The sequence below is a fragment of the Lytechinus pictus genome, chromosome 19 (genome assembly GCF_037042905.1).
Source record: "Lytechinus pictus isolate F3 Inbred chromosome 19, Lp3.0, whole genome shotgun sequence".
NCBI lineage: Eukaryota > Metazoa > Echinodermata > Echinoidea > Temnopleuroida > Toxopneustidae > Lytechinus > Lytechinus pictus.
Window position 1 is genome coordinate 3,707,692 of NC_087263.1, and position 20,236 is coordinate 3,727,927.

The 20,236-nt window shown below is 36.7% G+C and overlaps 1 protein-coding gene across 2 annotated transcripts in view; it reads left to right on the forward strand.

Moving 5' to 3' along the window:
* LOC129283358 (uncharacterized) overlaps positions 1-20,236 on the forward strand; it is a 181,077-nt gene that overhangs the window by 23,012 nt on the left and 137,829 nt on the right. For both annotated transcript variants that reach the window (XM_064113949.1, XM_064113950.1), the window contains exons 10-15: positions 1,784-2,047; positions 4,405-4,653; positions 8,688-8,933; positions 12,687-12,989; positions 14,707-14,955; positions 17,769-18,035. In XM_064113949.1, coding sequence (XP_063970019.1) covers positions 1,784-2,047; positions 4,405-4,653; positions 8,688-8,933; positions 12,687-12,989; positions 14,707-14,955; positions 17,769-18,035 — 1,578 coding nt within the window. The remainder of the gene's footprint in view (positions 1-1,783; positions 2,048-4,404; positions 4,654-8,687; positions 8,934-12,686; positions 12,990-14,706; positions 14,956-17,768; positions 18,036-20,236) is intronic.

Genomic DNA, 20,236 nt, shown 5'->3' on the forward strand with positions numbered 1-20,236 from the left:
CACTCACTGTTTCTTTTGTATATCATTATATGAAATATCTTAATTTTGTCCTCATTGCCATGTGAAATAAATAATTATTCCTCCCTGAATTTGTGGTATAATAGCATTGTTTATCATTTTGTGGATCAGTCAAGTTGGTCAATATTCGTACGATCAAAATCCGTAAAACTTGAAATATTGTGTAATTCAAACGATAAAAAAACAAAAGAAATAGTGAGTGATTGACATCAACTCTCTCATTTGCATATCACTGAATTGTGCATATACATGTAACTGTTTTGTTAAAAATAAGCAAAAATGTAAAATGTCATAACTTAATAGTGTTCATCCGATTTTGATGAAATTTTTAATGTTATTCTAGTTTGATTTTTCTCTATCGATTCAAGTCAACATTTTTCTGGGGTGGACTTGACCTTTAAGATCTTAATATATGATGGGGGGACCTAAAGCTACGCACTTTGTTTTCAAACAATAAAAACTATCCCAATTTTAATATTTCAACAAATATCTTTCACTAACTTGTGGCAAACATTCTAAAGATCATTAACCAAGAAGAAAATATCGCAAAACTCACTAATACGAAAATCCCGCCGTGTTTTCCGAACACCTCTTGATTTCGCCACCCGATGTAGAAGGGGTCCTAAAGCTACGCACTCGATTTATCATGCAAAAAATTTGTATTTCCTGTGCCTCAATTTCTAAAATATATTCATATCATTATAGGATAAAATGAAATTTAAGCAAATATAACTCCAAAATTCCAAACAGTTGTTGGTTTCTCTGCATTTAGAGATTTACTGCAGCCTCTGTAGAAAAAATTGAATAGGAATCGTTCGTCACTCTGCAGTCACAGTTCCACACACAGAGTGCGCATTTGCCATAAAAACTGTATGCGCGATGAGTGGTGCTTTAACGAGTTAATTTTGTTTTCTTCTTCATCTTCCAAACATCCATTGACAAGCGAAGATGGTGCGTAGCTTTAGGACCCGCGCAGCTTTAGGACCCCCTACCATACCTCTGAGTATGTGATGTCTGACTATAACACATGTACATGTACATAACATTTTAAGAGGTTATGAATAATTTGCGATATTGGCATAACCTTCTTTGGTGTCGATCAAGAGGATCTCTATCGTCTAATCCCTAGAAATTAAAATATTGTATTATTCATACAATAAGAAACTAAAGAAATACATGTAGTGAGTGAGTAACATCACTGACTCTCTCATTAACAATTCGATGAGTTGTGCATGTACAGTAACTGTTTTGTGAAAAATGAACAAAATTTCAGATAGCAATAACTGTCTAAATTTACGTCCAATTTTGATGAAATCTTCAACTTTATGCTTGCATGATTTTTCTCTACTGATTCAAATTAGTTTTTTTTTGGGTGGAGTAACCTTTAGATAAAGCCAAATTCCTTGGCCCGTATTCTGAAGTCGGGTTTAACTTAAACTCAGGTTTAAAGTTGTGGTTTAAGTATGGACAGCCAATTGTTGCATAAATCACTAACAGTATAGGGATATCATATTTCAGCTCATTTGGCTCTCAAATCATTCATAATTGTCTAGGAAGTATATATAGATTATTGTCTTCACCATCAATGAATCAAGAAAGAGCACAGTAAACATAAGAAATGTACAACTTAATTTTAAAAAATGATACTTTTGGCTGTCCATACTTAAACCACAACTTTAAACCTGAGTTTAACTTAAACCTGACTTGAGAATACGGGCCCTTGTATCTAATTGTTTACTTTTCTCTATTCTGCTTTCTCTCCAAGTGCCGGATGCACCAACCTTGTCCATAGATAGAGGGAGCCCTCTAGATTCTGTCCTGGTGTTGGACATCACCGCACCAACAGGTGGAATCGATCATTACATCGTGACCGTCACCGATGGGGAAGTCGAAAGTTCCATGACCATCACGAATGTGTCCTCTCCGTTCACATTTTCCGACTTGGAGCCATTCACAACATACACCTTCACTGTGGTGACCGTGTTCATGGGTCAAAATAGTTCCGAGGCCCAAGAATCTTTCAGCACAGGTAATAATATTTCAAAGTCTGCACAGCTCCCGTATCAATTCGCATAATGCATGGAGACTGCTAGAGGCCTTCTACTTGTTTATATTTATTATTACTTTTCAACTCTCATTGGAATGCTCCCCAGGCAGTGTGGGGAGAATGTACATTGTGTGTGGGCATGCCATGAATCCTATGACGGGTAATAATAATTGCTATGTAAAGTGCTTAGAAACAGAATTTAATAAGCGCTATATAAATGTAACTACTATTATTGTTACAGTGTATTATTTATATGATCATCAATATCTGATTCGCTTGTTAGTCAAGTTTTAAAATCATGAGTTTAAAAGTCCAAGCATGCTCTTATTTTAGAATATCCATCCTGAAGACATTAGAAATTCGAAAAGGTACATCCTGAGCTTTAAAATGATATGTGAATCATGAATAGACATAAATCTGGGGCCCATCTTACAAAGGGTTATGATTGATCCGATCAATCATAACTATGGGCGGCCAGCAACATCAACATGTATTATTCATGTTTGTTCAAAATATTTTCGAACTATGATGTATATTCATGCATTCATTGTTTTCTTGAAAATTCACTGTGCTTCTCTTTCTTTACAAAGGACATTGTGCAAATTTCCAATAGAAAAAAATATGACATTGTTGGATTTCCATAGGGTTACGATTGATTGGATCAATTGTAACTCTTTGTAAGACGGGCCCCAGGTCATCTGGACTTACTGGTTTAAAACGGAGAACAGTTTCACGTCTGATCTAGGTGGCTTCTTCAGCTCGTCTGATATATCATTTGCAAAATTATCTAATATAGAAGAAAGTCAGCAAGAGCTTAAAAAAAGGAGAATATGATGTTTGAAGTTCTGGGCTCACTCAACCATGAAATGTGCACACTGTGCTATCTCAGTGAAACTTCCAAGTTGTCCGCAAAAAATGGTGTCAGAGAAACTCTTTCATCTTGTCTTTTATTCATCATTACGACTTCAAATTTTGCCAGTATGAACTTTTTTCAGATAACCCAATTTTTAAATTTTTGCTTTTGAAGACTGAATTACTATTTTTGCGATTTTCAGAGAACCTTCCCTGGAAACTTATTGTTGGTTTTAGGTTGGCTGGTCATAAATGGTATCTCTGTAGAGTCCTTTCAAAATGTTCTAAACACCTTTTGTTTCAATAAAAAAAACATAACTTAGGCTTCTATAGAGTGGATTTGATACTTAAGGCATTTGCCAGCTTTGCAAACAGCCAATTTAAAAAAATCTCTTACCAAGATGAAAATTAACATGAAACATTTGTATGAGTACATGCATTAGAACAAAAAAAACCCCTGAAAACAACCATTATTTTAAATTAAAATCTATAAGTACAATTCAAACCACAATTTTATAATTTTGTTTCTTAAAATCATTAGTCTATAGAGTAAAATACATTTAGTGTATGTGACGAAATTAAGGAAGTGTTTCTTTTCGCTTAAAATTTCACTTTTTATTAGGCACTAAAGTGAGGATTTTCAGATGGAATGCTTTTGGCACTTCACTTTTGTAACATAGCATAGAGACAATTGAAAAGTGGGACCTTGCTGCTCAGATTGTTAAAAGTCAAATCAGTGTCGGCCTATGGCTTTAATAAAGTCAAATTATTTTTGTATTTGTCCTTTTAAGAGCTCTGAGTAGTCCTAACTTTGTGGTTTCATCTTTCGTTATCACCAAGATCACCACTGAGTGGGCAATGTGATCCCAATTCTTCAGTGTACTTCTACATTATACATATATCTCTGTTGAGTACTGTTATAGAAATCTAAAATCCTTCTGTTTCAGTTAAAGGAGATTGAAATCTTTAGAACAAGATAGCTTGTGTGAAAACAGAAAAATCAAAGAAACAGATCAACGAATGTTTGAGAAAAATCGGACAAATAATGAGAAAGTTATAAGCATTTGAATATTGTGATCACTAATGCTATGGTGATCCTAACATTTGCAATGCAACAAAGATGTGTGATGTCACTTGTGAACAACTCTCCCCATTACTTTACTATATATTTCACTTAAACTGCCTCTTTTTTCACATCTATCAGTAGAGCATATATTATTTCTATAGGAGGGCATATTATACAGATTTTTAAAGAATACATCATGGATAAAGAGTTTGTATCACCATAAGAAAAAGGCAAAAAAGGACATTTTTGGGGCAATTACACTTTTTTTTTCCAGAGCAAATTGGCACATATTTTTTATACATGCAAACACTCGGGTCGTCATTTCATTGAATTTTGTTCAAACTCATTTTGAGATCGTTACCACAACTGGCATTTATCCTTATTAAAGTCATATCTTGTTTGTATTCCTCCTAATTATTAGCTTTGAGTAGCCCTTCGGACTTTGTGGTTTCATCTTTCGATTTCACCGAGATCACCCTCGAGTGGACTAGTGTTCCCGATGCCACGATGTATCGACTCACTAGAACTCCTGGTTCTCGGTCAGTAGAAACCAGTGAGGATACCTACACCTTCACGGACCTGACCCCGGGCACATCTTACACCTTTACGATCGTCAGTTTCCGCTCTGGCGGTTTCGATAGCGAAGAAGTGACACTTACCAACTCTACAGGTGAGTATGAATGGAGCATGGATGGATCCAAGGATTTGTACGGGGGAGGGGGGAGCAGAGAAATATAAGGTGAACAATCCAAAATCAGTCATTTTCTTTCCCTTTGCCCCCCCCCCCCAAAAAAAAAAATGAATAAATAGATGAATGAATAAGATAAAGATGAATAAATTAATGAATTAATGTTTTTATCAAAAATCATCATGAAAAAAATGAGAGGCAAAAAAGTAAGAGGGGAAAATAAATCACTTTGAAAATGTTTCTATTTCCTTCCTCACTGTTAAATGGGTCACCACATATCATCTATTTTCCATAAAGTTGGGTGATAAGGGGGTCTCTTTATCAAATCAACAAATTCTTGAAAAACAAGGAAAGGGCTCGAAATGTGCGAAGATCGCTTCCCGAAGAACAGTTGTGTCCTCACGCTAAAACCAGTTTAACGAGGCAAAGCGATCTTCAAAACTTCATCACGAGGTGGTTTTCTGAATCGGTTTGGAAGATCGCTTCCAAGACCGCTTCGACCGTTCTCATTACATGTTAAACTAGATTCCAGTAAGCTAGTTTTAGGAGGGTAGTGAGAACGGTGTCTTAGCTCCGACTTGCCGAAGGAAGAAATTGAGTTGGTCAGAGAGTTTTTGTCTCGCCTGCATAGCAGAGCGAGACTATAGGCGCCGCTTTTCCGACGGCGGCGGCGGCGTCAACATCAAATCTTAACCTAAGGTTAAGTTTTTGAAATGACATCATAACTTAGAAAGTATATGGACCTAGTTCATGAAACTTGGGCATAAGTTTAATCAAGTATTAATGAACATCCTGCACGAGTTTCAGGTCACGTGACCAAGGTCAAAGGTCATTTAGGGTCAATGAACTTTGGTAAAGTTGGGGGTATTTGTTGAATTACTATCATAACTTTGAAAATTTATGGATCTAGTTCATGAAACTTGGACATAAGGTTAATCAAGTATGAGTGAACATCCTGCCTGAGTTTCAGGTCACATGACCAAGGTCAAAGGTCATTTAGGGTCAATAAACTTTGGCCAAGTTGGGGGTATTTGTTGAATTACCATCATAACTTTGAAAATTTATGGATCTAGTTCATGAAACTTGGACATTAGGTTAATCAAGTACCACTGAATATCCTGTGCGAATTTCAGGTCACATGACCATGGTCAATGGTCATTTAAGGTCAATGAACTTTGGCCGTGTTGGGGGTATTTGTTAATTACCATCCTAACTCTGAAAGTTTATGGATCTAGTTCATAAAACTTGGACATAAGAGTAATCAAGTATCACTGAACATCCTGTACGAGTTTCAGGTCACATGACCATGATCAAAGGTCATTAAAGGTCAATGAACTTTGGCCGTGTTGGGGGTATTTGTTGAATTACCATCCTAACTCTGAAAGTTTATGGATCTACATGTAGTTCATAAAACTTGGGATATAAGAGTAATCAAGTATCACTGAACATCCCCTGTGAGTTTCAGGTCACAAAACCAAGGTCAAAGGGCAGTTAAGGTCAATAAACTTAGGCCATGTTGGGGTAATTGTTGAATTGCCATCATAACTTTGAAAGTTTACGGATAGAGTGAATGAAATGTGGACATGGGTGTAGTTGACAAGTCTTAAGTCACCATTCAAATGTCATTTATGGTCAATGAACGTGGTATTATATCATTATATGAATGGTGTTTTTGTGAATGATTATTTTATAGTAGTTTTCAAAGTTAGCACTGCTGCTATATTAAATTGCGTAATGCAGGCGAGACTGCCAGAGGCATTCCACTTGTTTTCCTTGTATGCTCTCCTGAATAATGTCCTTAAATGGTTTGACCAACTGTACGTAACGGATTAGTGTTAATGTATTATTTTATTGATTTATTAATTTTCTTTCTTTCTTTCTTTCTTTCATTTTTCTTTATTTCTTTCTTTTCATTTATTCATGTATTAATCATTTACTAAGCTTAGCATTTTAGTTTCAATCATTTATTTATTTACTTATTAATAAATGAATGATTGAATGGATGGATGGATGGATAGATTAATAATTGAATGAATTTATTGTCATGTATATATATCTTTATTCATTTAATCATACCCTGTCTTAGGGTGGAAAGCCCTTTCAAACAATAAAAATGAAAAATAAAATCTGATTTTACAAGCAAAAGGAAAGATGACATCACATGGAAATAAAATATATCTTAAAGTTAAGTAGTATCACATTTTATTTAAAGCCCAGCTTTAGTTTTGGTTATAAAAAAGGGTCAACAAGATGAATTATACTCCAGTATCATCTAACATTACAAATATACATAGGTGCATTGGCCATTGTATCTTTTAAGCCGTTAAGATTTTATTTTGTTTGGCATCTACTTGTAGCTCCCTTTCCCTTTAGTGATTGGATATCAGAAAGCTAAAAAAAAATTATATTCTGGATTTTCAGCCCATTGCACGCTTTGGAATAGGATTCATATTTAAAGGAAACACATGTGCAGATATTTTATTTTTGTTGGGTACCTGATCATGTAAAATCACGAAGATTATCCTTCATTGCACACTATCCTTCCTCCTACTTCCCGTCATAAGTGTTTTTAATAAGACATGCACATTCAAACAAGAATTGGAATTCACATAATGGGGGCGTCTTGGTCTGATGGTTATGACCCTTGTCTTTCAATCTGAGGGACGTGGGTTCAATTCCAAGTCATGGCATGTTTTCCTTCAGCAAGAAATTTATCCACATTGTGCTGCACTCAACCCAGGTGAGGTGAATGGGTACCTGGTAGGAATTTATTCCTTGAATATAATGAAGAGCGCATAACAGCTGCTCTGCTAATGCTAGGGTAAGTACATGTATGCTGCATTAGTGTAGAGCGCATACAGAATTCTGATAAAGTAAAGTGTTAAAGGAGAATGAAACTCTTGGAGCAAGTTAGCTTTTGTGAAAGCAGAAAAATCAAAGAATAAGATCAACAAAAGTTTGAGTAAAATAGGACTAGCAATAGAAGAGTTATGAGTATTTGAATGTCGAGATAACTAATGCTATGGAGATCCTCCCATTGGCAATGCGACCAAGATCTATGATGTCACAGATGAACAACTCTCCCCTTTTGGACACTGAAAATATACCCCAAAACATCTCTTTTTGCTCATTCTAATCATATGACAAACGATTCATCAATGATATAATGTTGTGAAACCTCTGTACTTGTCATCTCGTAAAGAGAACACCTCACCTTGTGATAGACTCTATAAAAGTGAGAATATAAGTGAAATAAGTACTAAAGTAATGAGGGAGTTGTACGTGTGTGACATCACAGATCTTGGTCGCATTGCCATTGGGAGGATCTACATGGCATTAGTGATCTCAATATTCAAATGCTCATAACTTTCTTATTATTCATTCAAGCTTCCTCAAACTTTCAACAATATGTTTCTTTGATTTTTCTCTTTGATATGGATTCAGCTGGTTTCAAGGGTTTCATTCTCCTTTAAGTGCTATATAAGCAAGTATAATGATAATTATCATTATTATTATTATAGTGATAGATATATTGGGGGATTTACCATAGCAAAAGACAGGCTTCACAGTGTTGAAGGCATCTGCTCGCAAAATGGTGACTCTTGGGCCCTTTCCGAGAAGTTCAGACTTTCTATAAAAAAAAAGTTCAGACTTTCTCATAATGGACCTATAGCATGCCGACTATCAGCGAGATTCCATGCAAATTGACTGATTATCAAATCTGCAAATTTTCAATGTCTCTCTGATTCATTGATTGATATCTTTCATTTGATTTTTAGTAATTTTGTGTGTAATCTTTCATCTTCATCTTTCATTTCATCATCTTTTCATCTTCATCTTTCATCTACTTGAGGGAGATCTCCATTCTTCCTCTGTAAATTCTCCCTGAAAGGTGAATGTCATAGTTTGGGATCTATATTTTTCGTGATCTGGTAAGAGTTAACTCTCATTTTTTAACAGATTTCTCATTCCAACTGCTTCAGCCTGGCTCTTAACTTTCTGTCTTTTAAATACAGCGGAGATTCCTGTTGGGGAAATTCTAGTGTCAGATGTGACGTCGGACCGCGCTTTCCTCCAGTGGCGTAGTTATCCGACTGCCCTTTTTTATAGGATCTTTTCTCCGATGGATTCTATTGTAGAGCGGCCAGGAATAGATGATCTTGAAGTCGAAATTGAAATCCTCACACCAGGTGTTGTGGTGAATGTGACTCTGGAAAATGGTGCCACCAATGATTTCCTAGCTACCACGCTACTCAGAGCGGGTATGTACATACATGTGACCAGCCACCCCCAATGCAACAATAAGTCGCTCAAAAGGAATTTTTGGATTTTCATTGAAATTCTAGCACATCATGAGCTTTCAGGTGTTATGTATATAATTTTGTCAAACTTTATCAATAATAATGCACATATTGATTGAATGTGAAAGAAGGTAAGCAAACACTTTTCAAGATAAGTAGAAAACAGTTTTTGAAGTCCAGATTCACCCAACAATGAGATGTACATGTATACACTGTGCATTCTCATCAAAACTTCCAATCAGTCCGCAAAAAAAATGGTGTCAAAGATAATTTTGCTGTATGTTTTATCTTGTTCAACTTTAAAACTTGAAATTTTGGGAGTATGAAGAAGAATAGATAAGTTTGTTTTTAATTTTATTTTTGCTTTTTGAAGACTTGCTATTTTGTACTATTTAAAGAAAACCATAAATTGTGACTTATTATTGGTTTGGGGGTAGATGGTCACATAGTGCGCAGAGAATTCAAGTACATGGTACATGCAAACAACAATTTTACAACTCCCAAGAATGTTCTGTAATCTGATAGGTCCAAATTGGATCACATGATATTCAGCAAATTGCACTATCGCACCCGAAATGCACTATCTCGCACTCTGACATCAGAGTGCAGGATGGTGCGAGTTCTGGGATTATCTAGAATTATCTAGAATTTACATGCAGATCAAATATAGCATTCGGGGCAACTCAATAACATGGGGGGGGGTTGTATATAAAACACACAATACACATATTCTTGTGCATGGAAGACCTAAATAATGAACTTTGTGCTCCACTCGCCAAATGGATATACCGCACTTGGTTCTGCGGAACTTGAGCTGTACATGTATATCTATTTGCTCTTCTCGCACAATGTTCATTACTTGGCCCTGCATGCACGGCTTACTTGCATTATTTGTTCATCCCTATCTAGGCCCAGGTGTCATGGGAGATCGAATGGCGGGGGTGGGCTTGCGGCCCCTTTTGAGATCTCAGCCATCAACCGTGCGAAGGCGATGAAAATTGGCACACACTTTTCTTGGGACATAGCCTTCTAAATTGTATGATAATTTATTTAACAAAAATTGCTATTGATTAATATGCAAAATCATACTTTTTGCTTTAGTACCCTAAATGAAGCTCCAAATGTCCTAAATTTTTGTGTACATATTATTTGCCATGTGCTTAGCAAATGTATGTGAAAAAATTGCAATATCAGGTCAATTTCTTTTGTATGATATTGTTTATGTAATTTCTTATGTATTTCCTTGTTTTCATTGTTTTGTCTGGGACTCTTCTGCGATCATGAAGAGCATGAGATGAATCCATTTTAACCAGCAAAAGTAAAATTAAAGGAAAAGTCCACTCCAACAGAAAGTTGATTTGAATAGAAAGGAATAATCCAACTAGCATAACACTGAAAATTTCATCAAAATCGGATGTAAAATGAAAAAAGTTATGACATTTTAATTTTCGCTTAATTTCACTCAATAGTTATATGCACATCTTGGTCGGTATTTAAATGAGGGGAATGATGACATCACTCACTCACTATTATTTTTGTATCTTATCATATGAAATATGAAATATTCTAATTTTCTCCCCATTGTCCTGTGAAACAAAGTTTTATTCCTCCCTGAACATGTGGTATTACTATTGTTACAACAGTTTATGGTTCAGTTAAGTTCAGGACCTTATAGTCAAATCAGTAAAATTTAGATATTGTATAATTCAAACAATAACAAATAAAAGAAATAGTGAGTGATGGACATCATCGACTCTCTCATTTGCATGTCACTGAGTTGCGCATGTTGTTTTGTTAAAAATAAGCAAAACTTAAAGATATAACTTTCTTATTTTACATCCGATTTCTAAGAAATGTTTAGCATTATGCTTCTTTGATTTTCCTCTATTGATTCATCTCTACATTTTTCTGGGGTGGACTTGACCTTTAATCATCCTTTTAATATGATTTTTGGTGGAAAACACAATTTGCAGTACACGTTTTTTAGCAATTTTGGGTCTGACATGCACTTACGAAATGTTGTGTAACTTTGAAACGCGTACCCATGCATCGCAAATTAGGTCTTATAGGATGCGAGAGACTTAAAAGAAAAAGTAATGAAATATCACATTGAGAAAATTACTCTGGTAACGTGGGGGTAAGGGAGGGGGTTTCCCAGAGTTAAGTGTGAATTAGATCCACGCATAAGAGTGTTTTAAGTCGACCGCACACCTTACGATTGGTCTGCGACCCGATTTCAGAATAAAATGTTGTAGAATTTGATGCTAATATTGAGACTTGGAATATCTTACTGTGTAAAGTTCGAAATCATTGTGTGAATACCTATGTTCAAATCTGTGACTATGCTATCATCCTTAGAATAAAAGCGAATTTAATACCTAGTCGTAATGACGTCATAGCAGTTGTACGATCGGCTACGATTTGAAACTAATTTGGCCTTTACTCCAAAATAAAGGTTTACAATCTTTCAAAATGGTTAGATTAGCATTCTTTCAATTAAATTAAACCTCAAATAAAATGATAGTTTCCATTCACATTTTCAGAAAATTAGAAAAGTGTGATTTGTTCTATAATCGGATCGCGAACAGTCGTAAGGTGTGCGGTGGCCTTTATGTGTAACCCTATTGATAACTACACAGTAGTGAACATAAGCATGATATGACTATTAGGCCATGTTAATGCTTTCACTTTTCAGCCCAGAATCAGCGTTTTCATACATGATTAGTCTAAAACCCGGTTGCATCCATGCTTACTTTCGTTTAAACAACGTTTCAGAATGCCGATCTTAAACTTACAAAAAGGTGCGTTTCAAAATGTCATTTGATCAGAATCAGGCTTTCTTGGGAAGTATAAACAGGACCGCAATCGTAAATGTGTTTAAATGACGTTAATTGGTAATGCTTCCGGTGAGATGAAAATCTGCGGGCATATACAGTCACATGGTTCTAACGGGGATTTACCTCCACAGAACTACCTCTCATCTCTCTCTGATTCTATTAATGACCAAATGTACATTTGCATGTATGATTATTAAGTTTAGTACTATCACTATTACTATTCCTCTAATTTAGATTTACAAAAAAAAAAACGGAATATGAGTTGTGATGAGGAGACATCACTGAGCCAAAAGCCCCAGTAGCATAAACAAATAGATGTCTTATTATTTTCTTATTTATACATGTACTTTAATATTCTTTATTTTATCTTACTATTATCCTCACCATGGTGAAAATTCTATAGCTATGTCAAGTAGCTCCATGCAATTGTTCGAAGTTGAAATAATAGTCGACCACAACCATGGCCATAACAACACTCGGCAAAAAACCTTTTGAAAAAGGACGTGCCCAATTTGGCCTGGCTTTCCTGCTCAATGAAAATTACAATGTGAAGCCAGCTGAAAAATTAAGCATAAACAGCACCTCCAGAACCACGTTTGCGATCGGTGTTCTGAAACGACGTTTGAAAACGCAGATTCCGTCTACGCAGTGGAATCAGAAATACACCCTTAGGCTGATGCATTATACACCACACGCGAATAAAAATTTTAGTGCAATTTTTGGTAAAAATTTAATTTAAAATGATTAATTATTAAGTATTCAAATTATTAATTTAATAGATGGCGCATGAACATTATACCATCAATACATAGTTAAGTTGAGGCTCTGCTCAGGCCATTACACCAAGCTTTTTTTGTCTTCACCCGTGTGTATCCAGCACCCGAATCACCAGCTAATCTCACTTTGAACAGCATCGACGTCCTGACTGCCAACATCATGTGGGATTCCCCACCAGGACCACATGACGGGTACCAGATCTTCATCCAGTATTCGGAGCCAGCCGACAGTGAGCGCATGCTCGTCGACACCATCTCGACCAACCCTGGCTTCTACATCATCACTGGTCTGCGGCCGCGGACGGGCTTGACGATCGAGGTCGGGACGTACCTGGATGCTTCCGGGACGTTCCCGTTCCAGTCGAGCGATGAGTCGAAGAACCCGAAGCTGACAAACGAGACAGGTAGGGAGCATACTTAACATGCAAACTTGTGGAAGAGGGGATTTGTCTCTGGACTATGAATCTCAAGGTCCAGGGGTCAAATCCTTTGGCAAGTTATATATACATTTGCCAGTCTCCACCCGGGTTTAGTAAACAAGCACCCGGTAGAAAGAAATTCCTCGAATGCTGGAACGCCGGATCAAGGTAACCATGCTAAAACTGGAGTAATAATAACATCAAGTTAAGGAGGACTCGCTGGGAGAACAGTTTTCGGAACTGGGGGCCATTTCATAAAGCTGTTCGTGAGATAAGAGCGACTTTCAGAATAACTGGTGAACCTTTCTTACTTGCTTAAACCATCGCCAATGAATATATCATTTTCCACAAGAAAGTATCACCAGTCATTCTTAAAGTCTCTCTTAACTTACGAACAGCTTTTTGAAACAACAAACCTGAAGTATCTAGCCTGTAGTGGATAAAATATGATATTATTATCATTATGAATTAGAATCATACTGCAAGTGAGATCAAGTTTGGCGAGGAACAATCTTGATATTGTTGATGTACAAATACTGGTGTGGCTATCCCATAATCTTTGGTAGCAATGCCTGGAGTCGGAAGCATACCTTAAACATTTTCCAGGACTTCCTTTGCTTTGGGGATTGTACATGTAGTATCCAATAATATACACGGGTAAGGTCACACGAGAATAATCAAGAACGACTTGGTGAAGAAGAGAGGCAAAAAAAAAGAGTAGATAAGAATATGGAGATGGAGGAGGATGCAATGGATGAGAGCGGGGGAAGAGAGAAAAAGATGGAGAGAGAGAGAAAGATTGATAGAGAGGGTGAGGGGGAGAGATAGATAGATAGATAGACAGACAGACAGATAGATACATGTAGATACAGAATAAGGGGGGGGGGAGAGAGGGAGGGAGTATTGAAACAGAAGATAGGCCTATAGACTATAGAAGATCCAAAGCTGGAGAGCATTTCATGAATGGACGAATTCCCTTTCATCCATCAGTTACCATAGTAACAGTCCGTATCAACCAATCAAAATCCAGGCAAGGAATGTTCTCTGATCCGCCAACTTGTAAGGATGACAAATGTTTTTGAAAACATCCCCTGGTCAGTAAACTACTGTTTCATCTACATGTACATGTATTACCAAGTCTTCCACTCAATGCATTGTCTACCTTCATTTAGTCTAATGTCATTCCATCCAACATTTCGTCTAATAGCCATTTGGTCCAATAAAATTTGTCTAATCACAAGTTCGTCTACAACTTGGTTGAAAACCCATTTTCTCTTCATTCATTTTGCCAAATTAACACTTAGTCCAATTAGACTAAATCGTATATGGACTAAATATGGATCAACTGTTCTATTATATTTAGTATTTGTATGATTATCTATATTGGTATGTATTCATGTAATTGTTTGTACTGTACCTGGTGATGGTTGAATAAATAAATTGAATTTGAAATTATTAGATGAATGGTGAATTGACAAAATGCCAGTTAGACCATGTGGCTAGTGGACGAACTGATGGTAGACAAATTAAAATTAGATGAGTGGGTAATTTGATGAGTTGGTATTAGACCATTTGGAAATAAACCCCCTGGTCTGCGGTCATGGGCCACTTTTTTTACCTAATATATGGACTACGTGTAAGTAAAGTCTCCAATCAGACATGTACATTATGCAGTATCGTTCTATTCTTGTTATATAATCAGATGGCCCGACTGTCTTTGAACTGGTTCTTGTGTCCAGAGGAACAGACTTTATCCAGGTTGCCTGGGGTGTGTCTCCCGTTTATAACACAACTTATTCCATCGACCCCGATGACGGAGCGGAGCGCGATCTCGACAGGGAGGAAAACGGTCTCCTCACGTATCGTGGTCTGCAGCCGGCCACCGAGTATACGATCTTTGTAACATACACTGACAGCATGAATACGCAGGTTAACGTGTCAACTTTCACTGGTGAGTGTCAAGCCCCCTATTCCATTAAGCCGACTTTTCTATGATTTGATCGGGGGAAAATGAGGCAATTTACCAGGAGTCGGTGAAAGATAATTTGCTGTATTGAAAATTATCCAAGGGAACGGAGGAAAAATGACTTTTATACACGTACATTTATAATAACTTTTATGCTAATGAGGCACTGAATACAAGCTACATGGATGTAAATTTATAGCTAATCATCACCAATCCTAAAATTGGCAACACAGTTCAGCAGCAAAATCTCTGTTGAAAAAATTTAGATTGGCAACTTTTACTAATAAATGATGCATGTAACTTATAAAGCACCAAATCCACTCTGTGTAGTGCTCAAGGCGCATAAAAGAAATTAGAAGTAAAAAGAAAGGCTTTAAGAACATTTTTTAAAGACTCAATGGAGATATAATATTTCATTTTGGACAGGAAGTCTGTTCAATTGTATGGGGCATGCATTAGCAAAGGATCTTTCTCCTCAAGTTTTTGAAACTTTTGGAACCACAAGCAAACAAGATATTGAAGACCGTAGAGACCTAGTGGGTGTGTAATAATTGATAAAACAAACATTGTATTGGGGAGCTGATCCATGAATGCAATGAAAGGCGAGCAACAAAGTCTTGAAAGTTATCCGATCTTCGATAAGGAGCCGGTGCAGGGGATTCAGAATTGGGGAAATATGTGAGAATTTGTTTGATAAATACAAGCTGCTGCAGTATTTTGAAGCTTTTGGAGCTGTGATAACTGTTTCTAGGGTGAATGGAACAAAATTGCATTACAAAAATCAAGGCATGTACATGTACTATTTTCTCTGTGGCAGACTTTGAGAAGTATTTCCAATTAAAAAAAAACAATATTATGTAGATGGTACCTAACTGATTAGATTTTAAAATAAATTTTGCTATTCTAAAATTTGATTAATGTTTATGTCTATATGTATTTTTTTTCAGATTATGAAGGAAATATTTAGAATAAGGGAATATAGGAGATTGTTGCCAATTTTAGGACAAAAAGATTTTTTTCATAGAAAGTCTTTATTCAATATTTCTACAAAAGTAAAGATTTTGTAAAAACTCTATACCTGATTGGGTTACAAGGAACCCCTTTCGGTGGTAAAGTGAAAAACAATTAATGGTGGTTAGCTTTTTATTCAAGAAGAATATTTTTCAAAAATTGGTCCACTGCAGAGAACTGCACTGTAAATGCTCTAGTTAACATAAAAAATATGACAATAATATGGAGGCGCCGTGGTCTTCATTACGAAAATACCCCATTTGATTCTTCACTGCAGTTGGGATCGCAAACTGCGGTATTAGACCCCATTTTTCGTTTGAAACTCTCATTTCTCATTTGAACATTTCCAAGCCCCGATAAACCCATCTTGGCCAGGTAATCCCCGTTGTCTCAATTTCACCTCCACAGGCCAGTAAAGCCAAGGACGAAATGATAAACAACAGCTGTGCTATTACGTAAGACTTCTCTGCCTGTAGAAGGAACTTCGGAATGAAATTATTGTCTTCGATATTTAATCACGTTTTCAAAGGCATATTGTATTCAGACATCCAATATTAGTCCTTTTTTAATTTCGAACGAAGAAAATCGACCTCGAAATAAGGAAAATAAGCGAATAAAAATTAGGATATGCTTTGCATGCAGGGACTGCCCTCAGCGCTGCGATGCATCCCATAGTTTCTGTCCGTCCAGCAAGAAAATATGGGATGCATGCCGTTCACTCGCGCATTGATACAGTCCTAACGTTTGAAAAAAAACAACAGCCAGACAGAAAGAAAGAAGGAAAGAAAGAAAGAAAGAAAGAAAGAAAGAAAGAAAGAAAGGAAGGAAGGAAGGAAGGAAGGAAGAAAGAAAGGAAGAAAGAAGAAAAATGTTGCACTTCACCGTGTGTATACACGGAACTCCATAGCAGGCTCTTAAAGACATGTTGCAATCCATCGTGTGTGGCCCCCTGCTCAGTGTGCTGGACTGTCGTGTTATCTTCGGACCGAGGTCAAGAAACAGGTGTTTTGATACTTAGGGCTTATAGTACTTGGAAAAGAGAATTGGTGAAAAAGAATCTGGGGTATAGTCTTCTGAAACGGAGGTTTTTCGTCATGTTGTAGTTACCACTCTCGTCTTTCAATCAGAGGGACTTGGGTTTGAATCCCAGCCATTGTTTGTTTTCCTTCAGCAAGAAATTTACCCACATTGTGCTCGACCCAGGTAAGGTGAATGGGTACCCGGCAGGATTAATTCCTTGAATGCACTGAGTTCTGAAAGGCAGCTCGAGCTAAAGCTGGGGTAATAATAATAATAACAATGCACCTCGGTATTATTGTTTAAAAGTGAAGATGAGAGAGAGAGGTATCATAATGCAGTTTTGGCAAAAATGTTATAAAAACTCAGCAGAGTTCTCCATCTTTAAGCCTCCGCCCAATGTAGGCTTTTGCCAGAGGCATTACATTTTCAGAAACTCTGTCCATCCCGTTTTCGATCTCGCAATCACTAAAGACCTGTTTTATGAATCGGCTTCAAACTTGATCCAGGTGGTCTAAGAAACTGTGTATTGCAGTTGGTGAAAAAATGCTTGTACTCGTATTTGAGGAATGAAAAATGGCTTTAAAAGAATAGACAATCACAGAATCACAGAAGCAGATTGGTAAAAGTTTGAACAAGATTATAAAAAATGTGAAATATATGCACCAGCTCTTATACATGTAGTATCCAGTTAATGCAACGATGCTGTATTTGTGTCAATCTAATCCTCAATTTTTTTACCTTTCTAATTTCTGCCCCACCCGATGCAGAACCGTTACAGCCAGCAGACTTTGTGGTGATCTCTGCAACGTATCAGGAGATAGACTTGTCCTGGAGCCCTGGTGGTGGCCAGACTTCAATGTATGAGATTACTTTAACCACAGAAGCTTGTGGAGGATATTCCATCAGTAACGAAACTACAAATCCAAAAGCAACCTTGGAAGATTTAAGGATCGCCACAAGCTTCGTGATCACTGTCGTGGCAGTAGTTGACGGAGGAACAAAGAGTGCCCCTGGCTCTATCACTGTGGCGACAGGTGAGAATATATTACACAGTGTCATGTACTGAACCCGGTCAGTCGGCAATCCCTCAAAAAGTAGCTTCTTTTATCCAAGTGATATTCATGACTAGAGGGTTTTTGCATTGTTAATGAGCTTGGTGTGGACGAAAACACATCTTTTTATTCGGTCATTGCTGCTCTAAATATTGACCAAATTTCATGTTTTTGGTATCTTAATAAAGAAGAAAAATCATTCTTTCGGGTCACGTGTCTTGATTTTTTAAAAGATTTTGTAATATATGTGAAACTTTTGATCCAAAACATGAAAGAAAATAATTATTTTCATGCAACAAAAGTTGTTGTTTTTACACTTAATTTCTGGTTGGGCCCAAATAATTTTTAGATTATGATAAAGCTGAAGATCTAAGCTTTAATATCATTTGTATAAGAAGATGTATCTTAGATGGGTCAGCAGCCAGTTCTTCATAGGCCAAGTACATTTAGTAGTTTTAAAACAAGAATACTGCAATCTGATTGGTCATAGAGACCACACACCCAGGCAAATCGTAATGTTCCCCACACTGGGCCTCTGCAAGGTCACACTCACCATGTGGTAATCTCTTCAAATTGCCCGCGCCTGTTGTTTTGAAAACACTGTTTAACCAATCAGAACTCTGGATTTTATACTACTCAGAAATTTCAGAAATCTCGTGTTGCATTTTGGTGGAAGAAGCTGGCTGCTGACCCATCTAAAAGGTGTCACATATCAAGAGTGACATTGTATGAAAGTAGAGAGTTTGAGCTTTCTGATGATATAAATAATGTTTGTACCTAAAACAAATTTTTGCACAATTTGCAAGAGAAAACAGAGGAAGAAAACTCTGTTTGACGCCTCTTTTCAGGCCTGAAATTCACTTATTTATCATGATATTTTATTCAAAAGAAACAATCAGTATAAAAGAGTAACGTTTACTCTTTCACATGGTCCAAATATAATCAATTTTACTCGAGGAGAAAATGGTTAAATTCTTTGAGAAAAAAGTCTCACAATTCATGAGATTTACAGGGACATGAATTCAGCCACGAGAGGACTTGGATAAATCTTGCTCATTTGCTCATTAACATAGGGGCTTGCAGACTGACTGGAACCCTATTTAGTTTGTGTTCAATAATGATTTTCAAATTAAAACAGCAATTCAATGTCCATTTTTGTCTCACCTGCGAAACAGAGTGAGACTATAGGCGCCGCTGTTCTGACGGCGGCGGCGGCGTCAACACCAAATCTTAACCGAAGGTTAAGTTTTTGAAATGACAGCATAACTTAGAAAGTATATGGACCTAGTTCATGAAACTTGGCCATAAGGTTAATCAAGTATTACTGAACATCCTGCCTTAGTTTCAGGTCACATGACCAAGGTCAAAGGTCATTTAGGGTCAATGAACTTTGGCCAAATTGGGGGTATCTGTTGGATTACCATCATAACTTTGAAAGTTTATGGATCTGATTCATGAAACTTGGACATAATAGTAATCAAGTATTACTGAACATCCTGTGCAAGTTTCAGGTCACATGATTAAGATCAAAGGTCATTTAGGGTCAATGAACTTTGGCCAAGTTGGGGTTATTTGTTGAATTACCGTCATAACTTTGAAAGTTTATTGGTCTAGTTCACAAAACGTAGACATAAGAGTAATCAAGTATCACTGAACATCTTGTGCGAATTTCAGGTCACATGACCAACGTCAAAGGTCAATGAACTTTGGCCATAATGGGGTATCTGTTGAATTACCATCATAATTTCGAAAGTTTATGGATCTGATTCATGAAACTTAGACATAAGAGTCATCAAGTATCACTGAACATCTCATGCGAGTTTCAGGTCACATGACGAAAGTCAAAGGTCATTTAAGGTCATTGAACTTTGGCCATTTTAGAGGTAATTATTAGATTGCTGTCATAACTTTCGAAGTCTATAGATATACATGTAGTGTATAAAATGTGGATATAGGGGTAATCAAGTATCACTGACAAGTTTTAGGTCACATGATCAAGGTCAAATATCAATGAATGTAGTATTGTATCATTATATGAATAGTGTTTTTTGTGAATAATTATTTTATAGTAGTAAGTCAGCACTGCTGCTATATTGAATCGCGTGATGCAGGTGAGACCGCCAGAAGCATTCCACTTGTCAAATTTCAACAGCAACATGAATCATGATTGTAAACTCATTTCC